Source organism: Danio aesculapii, chromosome 10 (genome assembly GCF_903798145.1).
Source record: "Danio aesculapii chromosome 10, fDanAes4.1, whole genome shotgun sequence".
Taxonomy (NCBI): Eukaryota; Metazoa; Chordata; class Actinopteri; order Cypriniformes; family Danionidae; genus Danio; species Danio aesculapii.
Window position 1 is genome coordinate 11,854,034 of NC_079444.1, and position 25,316 is coordinate 11,879,349.

A 25,316-nucleotide genomic window follows, 5' to 3' on the forward strand; every position below is an offset into this window, starting at 1 on the left:
TCCAAATGAGAGATTTCAAAATACTAGCAGAAGCTGTCAGTATATCTGGTTCTAACATTATCAAATATGCAGCATAGTCAACCACTGTGGCTTCAGGCTCAGCTCAAGGTTAAGCTCATTCTTCATGTTTTTGGAATGGGAAAGAGAGAGTTAACTTCCTCCAGCACTTTCACTTGTCACCACATAGAGCACATGCACTGAACCTGACACACACACACACACACAGTCAATGAGAGCCAAAGGGCAGAGGAAGAATTGCATAACATCTTTAATCTGATGAGCGCTGCATTCATGCTGACCTATAATCCCTCTTCTGTCCTGCAGATTATACCGCTGAGGTTAAAGAGAGTTAAAGTTCATTCATATATTAAAATCAGATCATATACTTGCTCTCATTTTGTTCCAGACCGATAACAACAGATTTTTTCTGTGGTTCACACTGCTCCTTTCTTTTTCATTTTCGAGCCAAATGGTTCTCTTAGTTTTACCAATCCCATTCAGTGTCGATACGGATCAGTCAGCATGGATTTGGTTTCCTTTTCCCCAGTGGTGCTGATAACAGAATTCTCTGGAGTGTTATACAAATGCGCCAGTCATTACTTTTTGTAATACAAGTATAATGTGAAGAGCAACATGGACAATTGACAATGATGAACTGATAATTCTGTTTTAATATATATATATATATATATATATATATATATATATATATATATATATATATATATATATATATATATATAGGGGTTGAACAACTTCAGATTTTTGGAAGTAGACTTTTATGCTATCAAAGTAGAGTCGACGTCAACTAGTCACTGGTCACGTCATCAATAAAACACAAGATACAAATGTTTTGCGACATCTCACAATTTGCGATTTATTTGTAGGAACAATATACACATGCTGTTTGACAGCTCATGTTGCAAAAACAATGCAACAATATCAATGGCTAATTTTAGTGCAAATGCAGTCAACACTTTAATTTCATTGATAATGCAACATTAGCACCCAGGCTAATTTTACTGCTAAATAAATGCAGTCAACACATTGATCACTGCACGTTCTATTAAGAATGTAAGAATAACAGCTATTTTAGTGCAGAAGTAATTCATACGTCCTCAGCACACAGATTCATGTGAAGTTATTCATAACATAATGCTCGAAAGATGAAGGCTATAACGTTAAGCCATATTACGCTGTCAGAGACTTGCTCAGATGCAAATTTTACTGTTATGATGGTGCACGCTAGAAAGCTGCTCAAAATCCTGCTCAAGTCGCTGCACATCTTCACCGCATTCACTAGGGATGATGTTTACACATGCTATGAAGTTTGTCACACCTCCGCTGCTGCGCACTTGATGGTTTCTGCGCGCTTCATGGTTCATTCACAAAATATGTCAGCGTCTACAGTTCGCAAAGGGCAACAGCAAATATCATTACCTTTCCAGGGTTGTGTAACCGTGATTGGCTCTATGCTCTAGGGTAACTGCATGGAGCGATCCAACTGGCATCTGTTTGACGATTTAAAATTCACGTGAATCTTTGACGCTGACATAAGAAAAATAACATTTTAAGAATTGCTTTAAATAATCCGAGGGCAGTTTCATTCAGTGAACCGCCTTTGTGTGTAAAGCTGCCAGGTAGTTCAGGTAAAAAAACACATTATCTGCGTAGCGCGACTAGTTGACGTAAATGAAATATGTGAACCAAATGTCTAACCATGCCTAGAATTCTGGGCTGAGTGTGGTTTGTAACCATGCTGCATTGTGCCAGGCTCAAATACAACTGGAACTGTACCATTCATTTTGGCCCAATAATGGAAAAGTGGCAAAATAATCCTAGTTCTCAGAGGTTTGCAAAAACTAAAAACATTGTATTATGCAGGTCTGGCCAGTAGGTGGCAGTGCTATTGTAAAGAAGCACAAGGTTTTTGTACTATAGACTGTAAAATATATGGACGGCGTATCCGTGACGTCACCCATAGGTTTCTGAAGAGCGCAAAAGAAGCTACAAGTAGGCGCGGCCAACCGTCGCCATTTTGTTCGCGCGTCATCGCACCCACGGCGGGATACCAAACAAGGGCAAAGAGGCGGAGAGTGAGCGGAGCTCCAGACACCTGCTGGCACTTTGCTTCGACCTGGCAGACAGACTTTACTTTGGGAGAAACACTTAATACTTTATTACCTGCGACTCGTTTGTGTTCTGACCACATGTGCTTGGTTATACACTATATCAATAAAGTGTTTAGACTTTCAAAAACACTGTTGTAATACATTGAGCAACTAAACATTGTTCTTATGACGTTTTTCTACAGGAGGAAAATGCGAATTACTTCCAAACACTTCAAATATAGTCTGTGTTAGTAAATGCAAGACTATTGATGAACTCCAGCGTTAACACTGTAGGACAACGCTTCAGATGACTGTTCTAGAGCCTACAGCTAATCAATCTGTCACATTATGGAATGCTTTACGGGTCTAAAGAACATTATAAATGATAAATCATCTTAAATAAAACACACACATTTATAGAGATGGTATACAAGTATATAACTTTACTCACATGGGAAACGGAGATCACATGAATGGTTTGTGAGCACAATTAAATGCACACAGCATCCCATATCATCTGATAATTGTAAGAAATAAGCCCAAAAGGCAGCTGACTGTGTAAAGCCACATAAAACAACACAAAAATACTATGAATATGCAGAGATCAGTGGTTAATCTGCCGGATTCAGCTGAGGTGAAGTGACGGCGAGCAGCGAGACCTAGCTGTCACTCAAGTGGCCACGCCCTTAATTATGCAAACTTAATATAACCTAATATAAAGGAAATGGATGAGTTATAAAAAAAATTCACCCCCCTCACAGTTGTCATGAAGGGTAATAATAGCTATATGAACCAAAATCGTTCTTTGTACCAGGCTGTAAACACCTTTTTTTTCTGCTGTAAAGTTGACCATTCTAACAGTGGGCTAAATTGCAATTTGCTCTATTATGGAGCCAGGACTAGCGGAATTTTGATGAATTGCAGTTTTAGTTACTTCCGTATTGGCTTCCCGAGGGAGAGCGGGAGGTTGCCGCTTGGTCTGTACTCATAGGTAGGCCCACACGGAAACTGCGCGCGCAGAATTTTGCTGATTTTGCCCAGAATGATTTTTATCATTGATTCTGTTTATTTACTTGAGTAAATGTGTGTAAATCTGTATTCATTCAATTTTTAAATTAATTACAGTAAAGATAAAATATGAATAAAATAAATAAATATGAAGATTTATGTACAATGCAGTTTGTACAGTAATATTTTCTGTCTTTTAGTAGATATATTATATGAGAGACTTGCTTTGTTTACTAAATAAAGTGAATCTAATTGGATTTGCATTTTAAACATTAAATACAAGTTTAAAAGATATAATTTTTTATTTCACATATTATATTAAGGTTTTAGTTTTGATACTCCCAAAATAATTCTGCAGAAATCCGCAGATTTTTAACACAATTCTCCACATAAATAGCAAAATACGTCTGCAGATTCCGTCTGGCCGTACTCATAGGTTGCCTTAGTCAAACACTAGCTATATTTCCATCCAAAAATGCGCAAAACTGGAATATCGCATAAAAGATGTGCGAATAAAGCAGCGTTTCCATCCAGTGAGCCAAAGAGAACAAAATCGGCACTTCCTGTTTAACTGTGATAAGTGTTTTCATCATAGTTTATGCGCATCTTTTCTTATGCAGTAAAAAGTTTATCCTACTCAGTTATGAGCATAATTTTTTAATGCGCATTTTCAAAATGTATCCGCATCTTTTCCATCAACTTTCTTTTTTTTTTTCTTTTTTTTTAATGCGCAAATCCAAAATCGCATAAAAATAGATGGATTGAAACCTAGCTATTGTTGATTTTGTTGTACTAGGGCAATGACTATAGACTGAACACATTATTTTCACTAAATATGTGCTTTTTGCAGTTTACACTGAGACCGTAACAATATAGCTTTTCTAAATGTAAACTTTGAATCCCTTTTACAATATTTGCTTTTTCAGATTGCCAGTAGGTAATTGTCGAATAAACGAATGGTTCTTTTTGTCCATTTGTTGTTTGTTTCTCCTTGAGACAAGTGTAAATACACCACAGGTGAACAGAAGAGACTCCTTTCAAAAACGCAAAAAAGAATAATAATAATAATTACCAGTGTACTTCTGAAGTCATATAATAGCTTTGTATGAAGGAAAAACAGTGAAGCAAATAATTCAGTAGTTATTTTCTGAAAGTTTTGAACCGGTTTTTGGTCACCATTCACTTTCATTCAATGTAAAAGAGCAGCTTTGACATTCTTTAAAGTATCTTTTGTGTTCGAGTTTGTACCACATAGAGTAAATGATAACAAAATGTGTTCTCAAATTTATGGTTGAAACAGTTCCTTCAGGAGTATTTTGATCCTCATACTGATTTCTGTGCTGCAAGCGTCTTTGGCTGTTATGTATTAACATTTTTTTCTCATCCCCCAAAGGTGGCAGAATATCATGTGAAGCGCTGCTTGGAAGCAGGACTTTGGACGAATATGCCACGAACATCCAAAGACGAGAGTTCAGAAGCGGACGAATGGAAAATGATGGAGACCTAACAGTGAAAAAACACTCAGACTTTCAATCCATCGTCAGACTTCAATAGGAAAATGGCTTTGAGTTGAGGGATGAGAAGAACAAGGGCTGTGCTCAGACTTGTGTTTGGTAACTGTGCCTGATCGTGTGCTGCACTTTATATTTGTTTAAAAGAGAAAGTATTTTAAGGAAACTGTACTTATATATTTGTGCATATTTTGTTACATTTCGGTTCGGTTGCTGATCGGTTTTATGCAGTTCGAAAGAAAACTAGGAAAGTGGTATGAGCAGACGTTTTATTATTGTTTTTTTGTTAAGTTGGTTTTAATCCACTAACATTTAAGAGGATTTTTCTTTTTAGTTTGAATGTTTTGTATCTCCACTTCTGGATTGTAAAAGTCCAGGTCCACCGAACATTCAACATTAGCTGCTATCTGGGAACTGTTTTATGTGTCATCTGTGTATGGACGCGGCAGATAACAGGCATTCCTGCTGATAGAGAAACCACACAAAGGCAAGGCAGGACCACCCACTTTGCTATCTCTGTGCTTCTAGTACAAACTCAGTTTGCAATGAAAATGGAAACACCGTTTGCCATGAAAATCAAAGAATATAAAGAGATTTACATTCACTCCTTCAGAGTAGGCCGTCATGTTCAAAGTCATGAGTGACAAATGCAGAATAGCTGAGGAAGATTGTAAACTAAAAGTAAATGCTGTCATTATTTAAAAAAAGAACACCTTTTGCACCCCATTGACTTTCATTATAAAGTCAACAACAAGAAAAATTCACCTAAATAACTATTTTAAGCTTTCCACTGAGAAGAAAAAGTCATACAGGTTTAGAACAAGATAAAAATGAGAAGAGAACAGAACTGATGATTGGCGAAGTCTCTTAGTCAAAGTCACTGAGGTCTAAAACAACACTGACTTTTATTATTTGGATAAAACTAAAAATATGTCTATTCTAAATGTCTATTTTGCTCTTTCCACAGGGGAAAACAGTCACACCGGTTTAGAACAACTCAAGAATGTCAGAATTATCCTGTTTAGGTAAACTATCCCTTGCCTAGTCAATGGGGTGTGAAAACAGTATCTTTTGGACCTCATTGAATTTTGTTCCATTATCAAAAATATTTAAATCGTTGATTGATTTAGTGATGTTCAAAAAAAATAAGGTAAAACAAGGTCAGAACAACACAAGAATGTGGGAATAATGTTAGAATTATCATGATTGAGTAAACTATCCCCTCAGTCTATAGCAACAGCTATAAAGCAACAGCTTTTGGGCCCCATTGACTTTTATTCAATTTTAAAATTAAAAAAAGATTAAAAGATGTGTCTAATTAGCAATTTTCAAAGAAAATAAGGTAATGCAGGTTTAGAGCAACTTAAGGATGAAGAAATAATGTCACAATTTACATGTTTGGGTGAACTAGCCCGCACACTTTTTGGACCCCATTGACTTTCATTATATGGTCAAATAAAAGCATCTATTTTGTGCTTTATACAGAAAAGATAAGTAATACAGCTTTAAAACAGCATGAGGATGAGGAAATGATTAACCTGAAGACTTTTAGACCCGATTACCTTTCATTATGTGGTCAAAATCTTGAAATAAGAGTATGCTGAGGAAAATAATGGCTGTTTACATTAGTCTATGCCCATAATGAAAACTTTTAAAGATGCCATCATTAAAGAAAAGTGTCTGAGGTTTTTTCATTGCAGTAATTGTACTGAAATTGTACAGTTTGCCTTGCTTGTCCTGACCACAGAACATTAACAGCAAACCCAGAATTTGTGTAACGTTTAACAATGGATGTGATAACATTGTGCAAGTCTTTACAAAGAAGATCAAATCTAATAAGTCAGTCTCACAGTATTGCTGATTGCTTGAAATCTTTCATTTTGCAGCGACTGATTAAAATAACTCAGCACTTTATTATTGTTTTGTCTAGTTCTCTGAGTTTGTTGTTTTAGGGTGAGGGGCTGTTTTGACTGACAAAGCTCTGCTAAGCGGCTGTAAAAGGAAAGCGGGATCATCTGAATGTTACGTGCTTTTCTCAGCACGTCCACTCAAGAAAAGGAACAAAAGGCATCGGTCGTAAAACTTAACAAGCTTAATAAGTTAATATATACAGCAGAAAGGTGTTGTAAGAGCACAAATGTGCAAGATGTGATTCAGAAAGTACTGAAATGTTTGCGGTGATGAAAACGCTCCATTTCTTTTTAGTTTTTTCTTTCAAGCCAACTCTTTTTGTAGATGATATATTTGAGAATACAGAGTGAATATTTAGCAATAAGTAATACTGACACAAAAAAAAGATATCTCAATACTATTTTGGGAGTTGTGGATAATGGTTTATATGCTATTTTATTTGTTTGTTGGCTATAAGTGTATTAATACCTTTAAAAAAATGCTAATTCTTTTATTACATACAATAATCATACACTGGATGCTATTAAAGGTCCCATGAAGTGCTTTGAAATGAGTATTTTTATTCGATCTTTGACGTAATCTCAACCGAAACATGATGAGAGGGTGGGACATAGTGTAGCTCCTCCCCTTAAAAAAAAAAAAAACAGCCAATAGCATTATCACCGTTCTGCCAGTGAGAGTTGATGACCTCAAGTGCATCAAATAAAAAGCAAATGTGAGGCTTCTTGAAAGGGGGCGGGGCATGTTAGACATTAGAGAGCATTTGATTGGTCACGATTTGAAGAGAAACTGAAGTATGAGGTGACGTGAAAATAAACTTGATCCATTTAGGTGGACAAACTACAACCCTTATATCTTTTATATCTTCGAAACACAAAATTGGTCACTGTTTTGGAGCACACTACCTTATAGATATCCTAAAAAACCAACAATCCTGATACTAACATCTACAAAGCTTTTTTTGCATATCATGAGACCTTTAAGTAGCACTTTTCAATAAATTGTGACTTAAGTCATCCGTTCAGAAATAGATTCATTTATATCTTGAATTATGGGTCATTCTTAATGCATTCTAAAGCTTCGTTCACACAGCAGACAAATGTGGCCCGAATCAGATTTTTTTTTGTCCACATGTAACTCAGATGTGTTTTTGTCATGACCGTGTGAACAGCCCAAACCGCATGAAATCTGATCTTTTCAATTCCGATTTGTGCCACTTTCACATGTGGTATTAAATCTGATACAGATCTGATGTTTTGTCATGTAGGAATTCATGTGACTTTTACATCATTTTTGATCGACATGCATCATTATTCTGTACTGGTTTGTGCTGCAAACATCCTCTACTCCTCAGCAGCATAACACAATAGCACACATGGCAAATACTTTACCAAAAATTAAGGTTGTCCAATTTGAATATTGTTTGGTTAGATTTCAAATTGCACCATAATTGCATTTATAGAAAGAATAAAACACATAGGCCTACATGAAATGGCTAGATTTCATTAAATAATCAACACATTAACAAAACCAAATATGAAAGAACAACTGTGTGACGAGTCTTGAAACATGGTTAATGCTCTTTTGAAAAAAAATTTCGTTTGCCCGGTAGGCAACATCTCATTTTATTTTCCCTAATAGTATCTCAGGGGGCCCAAAAACGGCATGAGCCCTTAGAATCGTCCTAACTTTTCCCCCCTTAGAGGCGCCCCTGAGTTTTGGATCATGATCTGTTCACACTGGAAATCTGATATTGGCCACATTTATAACAACAACGTAAACAGCTATGCCAAAAAATCTGATTTGGGCACTAAAGGCTGTTTTATACTTCCTCGTCAAGCGCATGCGTTTGCCACCGCTGACGTGCACCTCTTAAAAAATGTAACTACACGTCGCAATGGTGCGTATCGAAAGCTCTGTAATTGGTCAGTTTGGTAGCGCTGACGAGTGTGGGCGGGAGCCGCACGAGCCCGATGGAGTGAGTGTTTACAAGTGTCGAGTGCCATGAAGGAATGAAAACTTTTGTTTTTTGTTTACCTTTTGTTTAAAGTTGTTGTCCACCGGTTCCTGACTCTGAATGAGCGAGTTTTAGCTACTTGTTCATTAAGGTAGCATTCAGAAAAAACAAAACACCAGCGAAGAGACTCGACACCGAAGAACATAAACACCTTACTGCCAGCTAGTGTTTCAAAAGTGTCATTGCAGAGCAACACAAACAGTACGCAGAAGTATACATGCACAACAACTCACAAGGCATGCGCCGTGGGTCACACCGATCATTTGACGCAGAAGTATAAACCAGGCTTAAGCCTCACAGTGTTAACGTAGCCTAATAGTGTTCGTCTGCTGTCTTTGTAATACTTTAGAGACAAACTCGATTAAACAATTACATATAATTGCAGATAATAAATATTGCACAGCCCTGATTATTCTCCAAAATCAGCAGCTGCTCATAGGATTTAATGACAAAACATAAAGAATCAAGCATCATTGTGTTTATTGCAGTTGTTTTAAAGGAAATATACACAACTCTCCCACCTGCTTAAGATGCCTTTAATAATTTATCCATTATTCAAAAGCAGGGTTTTCAGTCACTACAATTTAAACAGTGATATGCAAATTGTACCATACAATTAAAAGACTAAACATCGCTTTGCACTTCATTTTGTGGCCAAGGACTCACACAACAGTGGATTATCAGTACAAATAAGTACACATTTTCTAAAAATCTCATTCCCTTAGTTAATTTTTGTATTGTATTATACAAAAGTCTCTTAATTAAAAATACATCATTTGTGTATATCAAAAATATCTCTAATACTGTGCATTCGAATGATTACGATAGAAACATCGGCTAATGCAATCTTAATCACAATGGTTTTTGCTAATAAAGGCCATAGCGGTAAAAAAAATGGACGATACTTTTTTTTTTTTAATCACAATGTCATTATATTTGTGTCTACATTCATCTGAGAAATGTTCAATATCTTTCTGTAGTTTGCACAGATTTGGGTAGCATTAAAACGTCTTTACATAATGTAATAAAATAGGTTGCTGCCTCACTTTTTTAGGTTAAAATGTCTTAAAACATCATGCTAAATCTTGTAAGCAACCATAATGAGCTATTTTAACTAAATTTTAAAGTTATAGGAGATTTAACTTGATGCTTTAAGCCAAACTTTAATGCACTTTTCTAAATTAATTTGATTGAAGTTAAAAAAATAAATGCAGCAACTCATTTTCACAGTGTAGATACTCAACAGGAATGTTTCGGATCTGCCACTTCATGGTTTGGGCACTTAAAAATGATTAATTTTGTGGTCAGTTATTAATTTTTATATTACTAAAACACTAAAAACTACTCTGTTTGTCTAGAATGACAGGGATGAATAGGACTAGAAACGAGTTTGACCATAAACCTTCAGTTTGGCACTAACTGTCCCACAAAGGCATGAAACCAGAGCAAAGGTTTGATCATGTAAGTGTTGTAACTCCAGATACAGTAGAGGCCACAGAGGTGCATTGTGCTCATATCTGACCGTGTAAAAAAAGTCTGAGAAGTTTTCCGTCAATCAGGCTTTCCCCATGGCCTGCTGGTGTCCTGGGATCTTCCTGCTCAGGAAGGTGTGAACGTGAGGCCATATTTTGTTGGTTTCGGTTCCTGAAAACGTCTCCAACACTCCTTTACTCCTGTTCAAATAGGAGAGAGCATTGTAGAATGTCGTGGTTCAAACGCATGTTAAATTATATTCTTAGTAAAGCACAATTCTTATCTTTATCATCCCAAAATGTCTAAAAATGAACATTCTTTTGAACCAACAGTGGAAAAGCAATGGCTTCTGAATTTATGTAATGCAGTTTTTTTCCAAATAGTGGGTTTATGGGGTAACTACAAGGATTTTGTGAGTTGATGAAAAGTTAATACTTAAAGTCCACACATAATCAACATTTACAATATATATGTACAGTTGAAGTCAGAATTATTAGCCCCCCTGAATAATTCGTCCCCTGTTTATTTAGAGAGATTTTTTCAACACATTTCTAAACACAATACTTTGAATAACTCATTTCTAATAGCTGATTTATTTTATCTTAGTCATGATGACAGTAAATAATATTTTACTAGATATTTTTCAAGACATTTCTACACAGCTTAAAGTGACATTTAAAGGCTTAACTAGGTTAATTAGGTTAACTAGGCAGGTTAGGGTAAATAGGCAAGTTATTGTATAATGATGGTTTGTTCTGTGGACAGTCGAAAAAAAAAATTTGCCTAAAGGGGCTAATAATTTTAACCTTAAAATGGTTCATAAAAAATTTTAAACTGCTTTTATTCTAGCTGAAATAAAACAAATAAGACTTTCTCTAGAAGAAAAAAATATTATCAGTCATACTGTGAACATTTCTGCTCTGTTAAACATCATTTGGGAAATTTTTTTTTTTTTTAATAATTATTTTTAGGGTTTTTTTTTCACCTTTATTATGATAGGACAGTAGAGATTTCTGACAGGAAAGCATTGGGAGCAGAGAGAGGGGAAGGATCGGCAAAGGACCTCGAGACGGGAATCGAACTCTGGTCGCCGTGATCACATCTGTGCTATATGTCAGCGCACAGTACCACTAGGCTATTGGCACTGACTTTGGGAAATATTTAAAAAAGAAAAAAATAAATAAATCAAAGCAGGGCTAATAATTCTGACTTCAACTGTATATTTTGCTGGCACATATTGTTAGTCTTTAGGTGAACAATTAACCTTTGCAAGTCCATCTGATAAAAACTGTTTTGGTAATCTTCAATCAAAAACCGAGCATGTGCTTCTGCTGTGGAACAGTATTCCTTCTCTAATGACATCAGTTGGATGGCTATGGTGAAATATAATTAGCCGCACCCCTCCAACCATCAGTTTTCTGTTAGTGAAAGATGAGTGGAGAAGCCCAATAATAAAGCCCCTCCCCCTACTTAATATTCCGTTTATGTTGAAAATGCATCATAACACTGGAAAAAAATCTGCAGCAGCAACCTCTAGTTCACACTGACTTTAAAGGGCACATAGGCTACCCCTTTTTTCATATTTAATATAAGACCTTTGTGTCCCCAGAATGTGTCTGTAAAGTTTCAGCTCAAAACACGCATCAGATTATTTATTATAGCTGTTTGAAGTGTCTCTATTATAGCTGGAAAAAAGGTTTTGCTGTTTTTTTGTACTGGCCCTTTCAGGCTAGTCCTCCCCGCCCACCGTTCCCACGTGCCTGTCAGCAATCGCCGCCCTCGGCTGCCTCAGGAAGCAGATCTCACGTAACGTGTGTGAGAAATACTACAGTAAGAACTTTAACAATCAGTATTTGATGCATTTTTTGTGGAGTTGCAACAATGAGTCACACACAATGTCATTACAAAGTTCACGCACACACACAGCAAGGACACAAACACATAGCGCACACACATACACACACACACAAACGTAGCGCAGACATACGCACACACATACAGAGAGAGAGAGAGAGAGAGAGCGAGAGCGAGAGAGCGTTAAGCTTTGCACTCGTTTTGCACGCATGTGACATGATACTTGTAATCTCCACTGCTGTATGGATATCTGTTATATTAATGTCCAAAATAAACCCGATTTAACGTCCACAAACCGGGATTGAAGCGTCTTCTTTTATGAATGTTCTGACACGCGACTGTGCTGATGTAGTGAATCTGAAGTGAATTGCTGTAATTCATTACACACATGCTCTGTTTTAAAACATTTTAAACTTGTGAAACTTACTCTTGATCACATTTGATGATGATTGATGAACCTAGCGAACTGAACACACCTTTTATTCCCGGCTGCTTTGCGCTCGGTCCTGTCTTGTTGATATGATTATACACGTGACTACCGGGACACGTTAATGCGTGCAGCTGTCAATCAATATTGGTGGGCGGGGGGACCGCTCTCCTACGTAAAGTTGCGGTCGATCTGAAAACAGCTCCAATTGGTCCAACGTTTTTATGTTGTTAAATTTGAAAAAAAAGGACTGGGTGTGTTTATTTCACCCCAATATGACAGTTTATACATTATACACTACACTGTCCAAACAGCTTGAAAAGTAGATTTTTCACCATAGGTGCCCTTTAAAGTCAAATTGAACCAAGCTTAACCGAATAAGACTATATATATGGCTTTGTCCAAAATCACATACTTCCATACTACAGTGGGGGAAATAAGTATTCAACACGTCACCATTTTTTCAGAAAACATATTTTTAAATATGCTGTTGACTTGATGACAACCAAAAAAATCCATATAATTAGTTTACAAATAAAGCTAAACGTATTAAATGAAATGACGCAGGGAACAAGTATTGAACACATGAAGAAAGGTAGGTGTAGAAAGGCAGAGAAAGCAGCTGAAATCTATCAGTAGTTCCTCAGCAACCCTCTGCCCTTTATCGTTGTAAATGAATATTATCTGCTTCAGTCCAACATCTACATTATCAGGATGATGATGAAACCAGGGTGGACATTTCAGCAAGACAATGATCCAAAACACAGCCAAGGAAACTCAAATGCTTTCAGAGGAAAAAAAAATAAAGCTGCAGAATGACCCAGCCAATCACCTGACTTGAATCCAATATAAAATACAAAATAAAGGTCAGATTTGATAGACGAGAACCACAGAATCATCAAGATTTTTACACTGTTGAAGTCTCACCTGAGGAATTCATGTGACTAAAAAAGCCTTTATATAAAAGTATTCAACATTTCAGTAGTTTAGTACTTTCTCATTGTGTCATTTCATTATTACATATAACTAATTGTTCAGATTTTTTTGTTTTGTCTTATTTTTATGTTTGTATTGTTTGGGTTTTTACCTAAATCAGGTTAAATTCCATGTGAACAGCTCCTTTAGAAAAATTATTGCCAGGAAACAACATGACGTGTTCAATACTTTTTCCCCCACTGTATATAGTATGTTAAGAACAATATGCCAGCCAATTAGTATGTACAAATTTATAGTATTCGAAAAACAGTATGAGAGAATAACTCGAATAACCTGCTACTGCAGATGAGATTCTAAAGTCGATGGATGCTACCCTGTCCCAGCACAATGGTGGATGCAGTCTATGACTACTACTAAAAATAATAAAGTGCGTAAAACACCAGTAATGTTAACACTAACAAATGGCTTAAAAAGACTTAAAATATTGTATACATTACGTTTGGAATACGTTTATGTCACTTATACACTTTTACTATATGAAAGGAGCAGCATGAATGCTCAGCTAAATATCTTATTTCTTGTTCACTCTGTGAAAAAAAAGAAACAGTCTAGAATCATAGACTATAAATACCTGTAATACTCCAGAACCGGCTGTGTTTGTCTCTCGTAGTCCTTCAGTCTCCTGGACACCGTTTCAGGACTGTCATCGTCTCTTTGAACCAGCGGCTCTCCTGTTACATCATCAAGACCCTGAGCACAAAACACGACACTCATTATCATCCGTACACACATTCATCACAACACTCAAAAATGAACATTTACTCACCATTTACTCACCCTCCAGTGGTTCCAAACCTCTTTGAGACACAAAAGAAGATATTTTGAAGAATGTCAGAAACCGGTAACCATTTCCTTCCATGGCAGGAAAAATAAACACTATGGATATCAATGACTACCAGTATCCAACATTCTTCAAAATATCTTCTTTCGTGTTCAACAGAAGTAATAATTCAAAGTGGTTTAGAACAAATGGAGGGTGTGTAAATAATGATTTTTTTTTTTTTATCTTGGGTCAACTATCACTTTAAGAGCTAAAACTTGTCATATATAAACTCCTCAGCAATGGTTCAAGCGTTTATTCATTCATTCATTTTCTTTTCGCCTTAGACCCTTTATTAATCTGGGATTACCACAGCGGAATGAACCGCCAACTTCTCCAGCATATGTTTTACGCAGCGGATGTCTTCAAGAGTTTATACATATTGAATATTAGCGGTGAATTTCAAAGCTAAATGCAGGTGACCTTCAGACACACAGCTTGGTGTTGACATAAGCTTGAACTGTATTTGCGCAAACACTGCAAACACTCTTTCACACCTGGCTGCTTCTGTATTAGTTGAACACACTCTGAACTGCTTGAGAGGTCTCGAGAGGTGCATAAAATGACTGCAAATATGACAGAAATGTAAAGGTTTGCAGCTCAAAAGACAAATAACAGTTTTATAACATCTACCATACAGCAAATCAGTTTGTTTAAAGGCTCATATCATGATTAAATAGCAGCCACTGCACTCCTAATGAAAGGCTTTTAATCTAATTATTAGATATTAAGCCTCATTATTAATAGGCTACCGAGTCACTGATGTTGTTGGTTTGCAAATGAGTCTCAGTTCAGACTTGGGTTGCACGATACCGGAATTTGGTACCAATCGATACTGAAGTTTTAAAAATGTCCACTTCCTGCAAACATTTAAGCAGTCGGGTGTGTTCTTAAACAGCGCATATTTGCCATTGTGTTCACGTGCTAAACAGAAAAGACTGTGGATTGGTGTGAAGATTGGTGTGAAGGTCATCAGTTCACCAAACTCACCACTGTTTACTGAGTGTAACCACAGATACAGGAACACTGGAGCGTTTCAAAGTCACGTCGATCCGCTAGTTTGTCTATAAGCTGACATGCGAGCGATCCGCTGATGAATCGCAGCTTTAAAACATTCCAGTGTCCTAAATAAGTAATCATAAGTAATTTGTACCTAACGAATAAGCACTAGTAGATAATGAATAAGGACTAGAACTTCATGGATAATATACTAGTATATGAAAATGAACGTAAAACATAACAATAAGTCTAAATTTGTTCGTGTCAATGCATTGACAACACATTTATTACAGTATTTATTCATGTTTTTTAGTGTTTGTTAGTGAAAATAAAGTCGTTCATTGTTAGTTTTTAATGCAGTACATTAACTAATGCTACCAAATACAACTTTAGATTTTAATAATGCATTAGTAAATGTAAAATTTAACTAAATGTAATATATGGAGTTTAACTGAATGGTAGATGCAACTTTAAATGTTGTACAATTCAAAACCTGTTTGTTCTCAGTTCATGCTAGTAAATTATTAAATACAATAAATAATGGAGAGCGGTGCTGTGGTGCAGTAAGTAGCACTGTCGCCTCACAGCAAAAAGGTCGCTGGTTTGAACCTTGGCTGGGTCAGTTGACATTTCTGTGTGGAGTTTGCATGTTCTCCCCTTGTTTGCGTTGGTTTTTTCCGAGTGCTCCGGTATCCCCCACAGTCCAAAGACATGTGCTATAGGTGAATTGAGTTTTCAGTGTGAATGCACTACTTGTATATAAATATTTATACTACAAAATGGCATAGAATAGTGCATAAGTATGCGATTTGGGGCGCACCTTAAGACTTCATAACATTAATTCTCGGCCATGAGTTGGGTCTAAGATAACAGATAATTCTATAAAACCTATATTATGTGTATTTTTTAGAACTGTCATAATTAATATTCATGCAAAAGTCTTAGAATATTACTCTAGTTGTGTCTTTACATTGTTTTTCAGTTAAATTTAAAACTGATTTCTGTTATTTGTTTAGAATAATAGTTGTATAATATTGATAATATTAATAATAATAATAGTAATAATAATAATAATAACAAATAAATTGTTATATTTATTGAAAATAAATAAATATATTTAAATGTATTCATAATAATCATTTTAAATGTATATATTTAAAATTTATATTTAAAATATATAAAGTACACCACATAGTGTCTTTATTTCTTGGGGCATGGTGAGGGGATGTTTGGGGTGGTTTTCCCCAGGGTGCCATTTAACCTAACTGCCACTGGTTAGGAGGCCGTGATAGACAGAGGCCAGTGGGCAAATTTGGCCAGGATGCCAGGGTTAAACCCCTACTCTTTTCAAAGGATATCCAGGGATTTTTTTAACAACCACAGAGAGTCAGGCCCTCAGTTTAACGTCTCATTGTTAAACGTACGAATGTACTTAAATACTAGAGACTAAATTAACAAAAAAGTACTAATATATACACTAATAAAAGTACTAATATATAATGGTAAATATGTAATAAGTACAAGCTAGGGATGCACGATATATCAGCGGCCATATCGATATCAGCCAATATATGCTAGTTTTAATGTTATCATTATCAGTCCGATATCAAAATTAGGCAGATATCTTTAAGCCGATAGACTATGTAATTGTACAGTTCTGCCTGCCTCATGAATGCGCGGGTTGAACTTTGGTTCAGACTTGTCCAGTGCACTATAACGCAGCTTTCCTCACATTGTTTATTCCTTCAAAGTGCGTCCCTTCTTTCTGTAGTATTGCTGTACGTTAATAACTCAGTAGTTAACCATATTCCTTATCATTGTAGATATGTTTGAAAGAGTGAAAAGTTGTTCACTGTATAAAAATATAACATTTTGAAATATTTTTATTTATGTTATCGGTTATCGATTTCAATATCGGCAAAATCGGTGCATCCCTAGTACAAGCCAAAATATATGAATAGTAAAGAAATAAGTACTTCTACCAAAAAAAAAAAAAAACTACTAATATATAAGCATGTGCAACACAAAAATCTGAAATCTGTAACTAGTAATTACAGAATAGCTACTAGTTCAACTGAAATAAATTGTATTAGTACTGGTCTCCACGCAAAAACTGGCATGAGTGTCTGAAGCAGAGGCTGTAAATGCTCCTCCCTCCTCTGGGAAGGGGCGGGTAGCAGCTAATTTGAATTTAAAGGAACACACACACACAAAACATCGCGTTTTAGCTTTCATAGTTTAGAGTACACTGTAATAAATAATCTTTAAGGTACTTTTAGCTGAAACATTCTGAAGACGGCTGGAATTTATATTACATCTTGTAAAAAGGAGGTAATAGTTCCACTTTAAGCAACATTTATGCAAATGATCGATCCTAGAGATTCATCTTCCCTCTGGCAGTGTTTAATTAATGCACAGGAACTCCTCAACATGCTCCAGTTTCATTGCACACATGAGAGCAAAGTTCCTTTAACAAATTCCTTAGCAAACAGAATCTGTCTTATCTGTCAGGTTGTGAAACCCCATGACCTACTTTTACCACACGCTAAACTCCTTACAGGTTTAACACACACATTTATATCCCATGATACATTTGGACTATTTACTATTCATATTATTATTGCTTTATTTTTATATTACTATTGTTATAATACATAGCATCCTTTGAACAAAACTATTAAGAATAATTCTGTGGTAATAAACCGTTTTGAAGGATAGTGGTGAACTATTAAAAATGAAAATAAATATTTTGGGGCTTCACTGTGATCTTAAGTGGTGTATTTTAGCATATTTCATTAAATGACTCTTTCTCTAAATATGCCTGACAAGATTTTATGGTATATAAACACTTGTTACATTCATTTCCATTTTAAAAGCTGTGTTCTGTAAATAAAAACGTATGATGTATACATTTAATTGCAATTAAAATGCTAAAATAAACATGACTTTAGTTTCACACATGAGTATTTTCTTTTATAATACATATATACTTAATTATAATATATACTTGGTATCACTTGTTTTAGGCATTCTGGGTAAATTCACTTGTTTTTCCATCATAATTGGAAAATAAAGAAATAAAGAAAATCCAATTTAACCATGCCAAGGACTAATTAAACTAATTATCAACAGTGTCTTTCTACAAAACTCAGCCCTCTGTGAAGCAGAAATATCACATTTTCTATGGAAAGACTGATTTCTTTTTTCTTTAAATAAACTCCATAAGAAGTTGCCAGAGGGAAAATGAATCTCTAGGATCGAACATTTGCATAAATGTTGCTTAAAGTGGAACTATTACCTCCTTTTTACAAGATGTATTATAAATTCCAGCCGTCTTCAGAATGTTTCAGCTAAAAATACCTTAAAGATTATTTATTACAGTGTACTCTAAACTATGAAAGCTAAAACGTGCTGTTTTGTGTGTGTGTGTTCCTTTAAATTCAAATTAGCTGCTACCCGCCCCTTCCCAGAGGAGGGAGGAGCATTTACAGCCTCTGCTTCAGACACTCATGCCAGTTTTTGCGTGGAGACCCGTACTAATACAATTTATTTCAGTTGAACTAGTAGCTATTCTGTAATTACTAGTTACAGATTTCAGATTTTTGTGTTACACATGTTTATATATTAGTAATTTTTTTTTTGTAGAAGTACTTATTTCTTTACTATTGATATATTTTGGCTTGTACTAGGGATGCACCGATTTTGCCGATATCGAAATGGATAACCGATAACATAAATAAAAATATTTCCAAATGTTATATTTTTATACAGTGAACAACTTTTCACTCTTTCAAATAAAAACAAAAGAAAATCCAATTTAACCATGCCAAGGACTAATTAAACTAATTATCAACAGTGTCTTTCTACAAAACTCAGCCCTCTGTGAAGCAGAAATATCACATTTCCTATGGAAAGACTGATTTCTTTTTTCTTTAAATAAAACAAAAACGGTGTAATTGCAACTTTTCCACTATTCAGATTTTTCTTCTTGCAATTGCTAAACACCATATCATTTCTGATTACTTTCCTCAAAATGATAACTTTGTATCACAGAATTTTTCATTTAATTAGACTGTCCAACTCTGAAACTACTGAGATTTGTATAATTTCTGACAATAGTAGAATTGTAAGATATAATCTACATAAAGATGCAATTCTCAATATTTCTAGCAATTCTCATTTACACCTTTATTGTATTCCAAATGGCAAGGAGTAAACACCAACACTGATGCACACCTCTCAAAAAACTTTACGTCACAACAACACGTAGTGCAAGCTCTGTGATTGGTCGGCTTGGTACAAATGAAGAGCGTGGGCGGTGCTGAGAGCCATAAGCCCGATGGAGCAAGTGTTCACAAGTAGCGACTGGCGAGTCCCGTGAAGGAGCTCCAGATGGAAACTTTTGTTTTGTGTTTACGTGATGATTAAAGTTGTTGCATGTTCGCCAGTTCCCGCATCTGAATGAGCAAGATTTAGCAACTTGTAGCGTTCAGAAAAAACTAAATACCCATGGAGAAACTCGACACAGAGGAACATCAAAACCTACTGCCAGCTAGCGTTTCGGAAGTGTTATGTATGAAGCTACACAAACAGCACACAGAACTATAAATGCACGGCTATGCGCAAAGTAGGGTCACGCCAATCACTCGACGCAGAAGTATAATTCAGCCTTAACGCATTAACATGCAACCCATTAACTTTGAATTTCAAGAAAGAATATAAATTAAAATAAAAATCATTTGGAGAAATCAGATCAAACGTGCAAAATGTGAACTCAGAATTGCGAGGGTTTTTTTAAATGCAAGAAACAAACTCTGAATTATAAGGAATAAAAATAAAAATAGCAAAATGCAAACCCAGAACTACAAGATGTACATCAGAATTTTACGACAAATATAAAGCTAGAAGTGTGTGATATGAACTCAAATTATAGTTTTTATCTTGCACTTCAGCCTTTTTTCTCAGAATAGTGAATGTATATGTAGCAAGTCAGAAATTAAATCAATTAAATAAAAAATCAGCTAAAACTATAAATAATAATTTGTAAAATGTACAGTAAAAAACAGCAACTGTGGTCAGCCTTAAAAATATGATAGGAATGTAAAAAAAAAAAAATCTACATTTAACGGTAAATTACCGTATTTTATACTTATTTTGTCATATTAGACCAATGTTTTGAAGTAGTGACATTTACACAAGTTAATTTTGTCACAGAAAAAAAAAATGCAACTATAGTCATGTGTGAATGAGAAAGTCATAGCCAAAGCACATCACAAACATGCACTCACTGGTTTCTTGGGTGGGTTGAAGTCTATATTATAGACCCTGCCGCTAGGAAGATGCACCCAGCGAGACGTCAGCCGCTCTCTGATTGTTTGAAAAGGCACGTCCAGGTTGATTACAGAGTCCACATCATACACACAGTCCAGAGCCTCGGCCTGAGCCACGGTACGAGGAAACCCTGCCGGGACAGAGGTTCACAGTGAGGGATGATCCTCAATAAACCACACAGTTCCTCAGTAATACTGCTACAGGAATAGTACACCCCAAAATGGTAAATTTTTACAGACTTTTCAGATATTGTAATGTTTATTTATGGGTGCACTGTTCCTTTAAGGAAAGACCCTGCTGGGGAATGAGTAAAAATGATTAATTAATAGTTATTACCTTACTGTCCCTAGTTTATTGATTACATTCATTTAAAAACATTGTTATTTTAAGTAGCTGTTTACATTTGAATGATTTAGGTGTTGTGAATATGTATTTATTTATTGTAGAGGTTACAGCGAAAGTAAAAGGAAGGCTACACAAACTGCTTCCTCTTTTTAAATTCATTTTCTTTATGCAATTGTGACATTGTTTAATTAAATATGTCCTAATTTGCATACATTTGTAGCACAAAAATATTCTAAATACTGATTTTTTTTTGTTTTCTTATCAAATTCAAGTGTTTGCCAAGAAGATTTTAAGAATCTTATTTATCACTCCATAATTCAGAAAATACTGTAAGCAGACCTAAAATTAATTCAATTAATAAAAAAATCTATTATTATTATTAATAATAATAATAACAACAATAACAACAACAACAGTTTTTGTAGACTAAAATGTGTAGTAAATATTCAGACAAATCATGTATGAAACAGCCTTTTGGCTAATTCTGGTCCACTTGTTAGCTATGTTAATTAATGTAAACTGTCCCTGCCAAATAAACTAATAAATTAATGAATGTATGAAAATTCTACAAGCTCAAAATCTCATATCGGACAGGTGTATATAAAAGCAGTGTTTTGGCCTGCAGTGTCTGGCCTTAAGAAGAGCATGCTTGTTGGGGTGAGAGAGTCGTACCGTCTAGTAGCCAGCTGGTCTTCTCCAGACCCCTCAGACTGGACAGGATGAGGCGAGAGATGACATCATCCGGAACCAGCTGACCCTGATCAATGCATGACTTCATCAGGAGACCCAAATCTGCCCAAGTGCAGAACAGACGATCGGTCATTAGTAACATTTTATTTTAAAAGGTAAAGATTTGATCATTCCTTTTATGTATTTACTGACTATTATAGATCTTATCGTGAAATATATACACATTTTAGAATTATATTACAGTGATATCTCTGATATCTAGATTATTTGATACTGAAAGATGCAGTAAAAATAGTACTTTACCAAGACTAACACAAATAATATTTTAAAATAGAAAACAGATCATTTACGTTTGGAAAAACATTTCTTTTTTTACTATATTTTTGAGGGTGAGAAACTTATTTTAATAAACATTAATATATCCTACCATACTGACCACAAAAGCTGTGTATATTGCGATGGGTTGACCAAAAATGCATTTTTTTTAAAACACAAAATAATTAGCCTGTAAGAATCTGCCACAACCTTAAATGCTGATTTAAAATTCCTGTATCGCCTGTTAACCACTGTTTTTCCACATACCAAGAGCCAAAACTTTTACTGAGTTTTGCACCATTGAAGTAAAATCATTTTATTTTAAAAAGTGTTCTACCTAAGATAATGGATCTCAAATAATATAAGGTCACAAGTTCAAATTAACTAGTCGGCCATTTGTGTCATATTACTCTCACTGCGGTGGAAGGTAAAAGTGAACTGATGCTGATGAATCACACAGCTGTCTGTCTGTCACACAGCATCTGAACTCCAGAGATACACACAGCATCTGGCAGACATTTGGAGGAGTTCGCAAACAAACTGTTTTCCATCTCAGCTAGTCCAAAAATAAACAGAGTTCAGGGGAATTCTGTAATTCTGCACTAATGTATACGGTATAATCCTGCAAATATTGAATGTTGGAGCATTCCCAACAATTTACTATGAAACGCAGACTTGGGTTTCAGTGTGATTTGGAGTCAGTTCATTTGTAGCAACTCATCAGGTTTCTGTCTAGTTTAGTATGCAGGACGCATTCCTTAAAGAAACACATCACCCTTAAAAGCTGCAACCCCCATTAAAGCACGTATATTTGACATTTCGGAAAGAGAAATGACACAAACAAAAAGCCTGAGTTAACCATCACACAAGACTGCAGCTAATGCTTTTTCCAGACCGTGTTTACATCAGCAGAAGAAATGCTCGGTGTCACACAAGGCGGGCGTGGAAATAAATATCCGTTTCTTTGTTAACTCTTTCGTGCATTTTCAAACAAAAAAATGTGCGAAAAAACTGCGTCTACAAAGCCAGCGACCTGCTTACATCCACCTAAACTGCTATTTTTGGACGTGCTCACTCGAAACATCGCTCCCAAACTGCTGTCTATATAGTGTGTCCACACAGAAAGCTGACGACGTGTTGAGACGCAGTCAAAGTTTGGACTCGCTTCAAGTGATGAGAAACGTGTTATTATATATCCCGCAGAACATATTAGGTTTCTTACGTTTTGCAGCCATTTTAATCACCTTAACCTGCGTTAAGGAAGTTAGAGAAAGTTACTTTTGCAGCGAATAAAGGTTACTGCTCGGATAGTCGTTAATGTAAGTACACTAGAAAGTGCTGGACTTGTCTTACCTGTCTTAGCCTCGATATTGGCCCTCAGCATGTCTCCACTTGAGAGATGCTTCAGGCCGAAACTCTGCGCTATCCGGCTTGACACGGTCCCCTTCCCGGAGCCCGGGGCCCCCATGATCACCGCGCGGAACACGCTCTGCAGACCCATACTTCAATTTAACTGAAAATGCAGCCTTTAGTAACTATTTGAGAATGTGCAATTCAGTATTTCCTAGTCACAACATCCCTCCTATATGTGCAGTCCTGTGGAATCTCTGTTATGGAGACAGGTTTTAGGGATGCACGGTCCTCCGTGCGGTCAAATCGACAAATACGCAACTCCAGTTTTATTCCCAGATTAAGCCCGTCCTTTTCTGATGCACGCGCATCTCGCGTGAACGCGCCTGAGACGCGCTGACATTACAGGAAGTGCTTAAGTGGGCGTGTGAGGACACTTGCAATAGTGCACACTACAAAGTGATTGGTGTCACTACGTCTTAGTCTTAACTAAGATAATATTAACAGTAATAACTAATATTAATATTGTTCATATTAGTTATGTTCAGCATATTTGGCAATTAAACTTTCACTGTAGGCAGCCTACTGAAGGCTACTGGGTTGCAGCTGGAAGGGCATCCGCTGCATAAAACATATGCTAGCTAGATAACACAGATGCTATCCTTGTAATAGTTAACTTAGGAAACATATGCTAGATATTAAAAACAAATGTACATTTTGTGACTTGGAAGAAACCATTGTTCATCTTTTTTGTGAGTGTACTTGTGTGAACTATTTTGGACAGAACTATGTATCTATCTCTCAGAAAAGACAAATGGTTAATTTTTATTACAACTCTAAATCCCGCATTCAGTACATTGTCAATATTTTTATTATAATGGGTACGTTTTTTATTCACAAGTGTAAATTTTTTTGGGGGAAACAGTTCTGGCTATTTTTTTTAATTGACTATAAGTCATATATTTTGTCTTTAATGGGCATAAAAAAACTTTTTTAATAGTCAAAAATGGCTAACTGTATATAATTTCTCTTCTGGTCTCTTTTTCTTAGTTTTATTTTTTTCGTCTTTGTCTCTTCTTTAAACTGTATTATGGTTGTTGTAACAACATCTCTGTTTTTCTGCAAGTTTCTGCAATCAATGAACTGTTTTTGAAACCAATAAAAAAATAAAAAACATGTGCTGGATAAGTTGGCGGTTCATTCCGCTGTGGCGACCCATGATGAATAAAGGGACTTAGCCGAAGGAAAATGAGTGAATGAATATTGTTAACTAAACTATAACTTCAATTCTTAATATTTATTTATTTATTAATGTTAAACTATGAAAATTTGAAATGTAAATAAATGCAAAAACTAACATATAAAAAAGGCTTTCATCCTTTCAACATATTTGATACAACAAAACAACAAAACTGAAAATATTCAAATAAATTAATTAAAATAAAAATTGTGTTGTATGGAGGACGAAACCTGCAAAAACAATAAATAATAAAATAAATAATATTTTTTTTGATCCACAAATTTCTGCATAAATAAAAGAATAAATAAATATGGAAATAAATAAATAATATATAAAATAGATTAAAAAAAAACAAATCCCTGCATGAATAAATATTTAAATAGTGCGGGCAGATTAATAATTAAATGAACGCATTAATTCATTAATTTGCATATTTATTTATTTATTGTTTTATTTTTGCAGGAATTTGTGTATTTATTTATTCATTTATTTGCGTATTTATTCATTTATTGTTTTGTTTATGCAGGAGTTTGTGTATTTATTTATTCATTTATTTGCGTATTTATTCATTTATTGTTTTGTTTATGCAGGAGTTTGTAAATTTATATATACATTTACTATTAATTTGCATATATATTGTTTTATTTATGCAGGAATTTGTGTATTTATTTATTTGTATATTTATTTATTTGCGTATTTATTTATTTATTGTTTTTTTATGCAGAAATTTGTTTATTTATTTATTAATTTACTATTTATTTGCATATTATTTATTGTTTTATTTATGCAGGAATTTGTAGATTTACATATACATTTATTTATTTATTTGCGTATTTATTCATTTATTGTTCCATTTGTGCAGGAATTTGTGTATTTATTTATTCATTTATTTATTTATTTGCATATTTATTTATTTAT

The 25,316-nt window shown here is 35.1% G+C and overlaps 2 protein-coding genes across 2 annotated transcripts in view; one reads left to right on the top strand and one right to left on the bottom strand.

Annotated features, from left to right (window-relative positions):
• The window catches only part of cdc37l1 (cell division cycle 37-like 1), a 28,180-nt gene extending 21,636 nt beyond the window's left edge, over window positions 1–6,544 (top strand). Inside the window, exon 8 of the mRNA XM_056467095.1 lies at window positions 4,513–6,544. Coding sequence (XP_056323070.1) covers window positions 4,513–4,626 — 114 coding nt within the window. The 3' untranslated portion in view covers window positions 4,627–6,544. The remainder of the gene's footprint in view (window positions 1–4,512) is intronic.
• A 2,477-nt stretch (window positions 6,545–9,021) lies between these two features.
• ak3 (adenylate kinase 3) lies at window positions 9,022–23,513 on the bottom strand. The gene is made up of 5 exons (XM_056467251.1): window positions 23,162–23,513; window positions 21,476–21,595; window positions 20,416–20,588; window positions 13,880–13,998; window positions 9,022–10,231 (listed from the first exon to the last, which is right to left on the bottom strand). Exons 1-5 carry the CDS (start codon window positions 23,307–23,309, stop codon window positions 10,114–10,116), a joined length of 678 nt encoding a protein of 225 aa, XP_056323226.1. The 5' UTR covers window positions 23,310–23,513; the 3' UTR covers window positions 9,022–10,113.
• Between the last annotated feature and the right edge of the window lie 1,803 nt (window positions 23,514–25,316).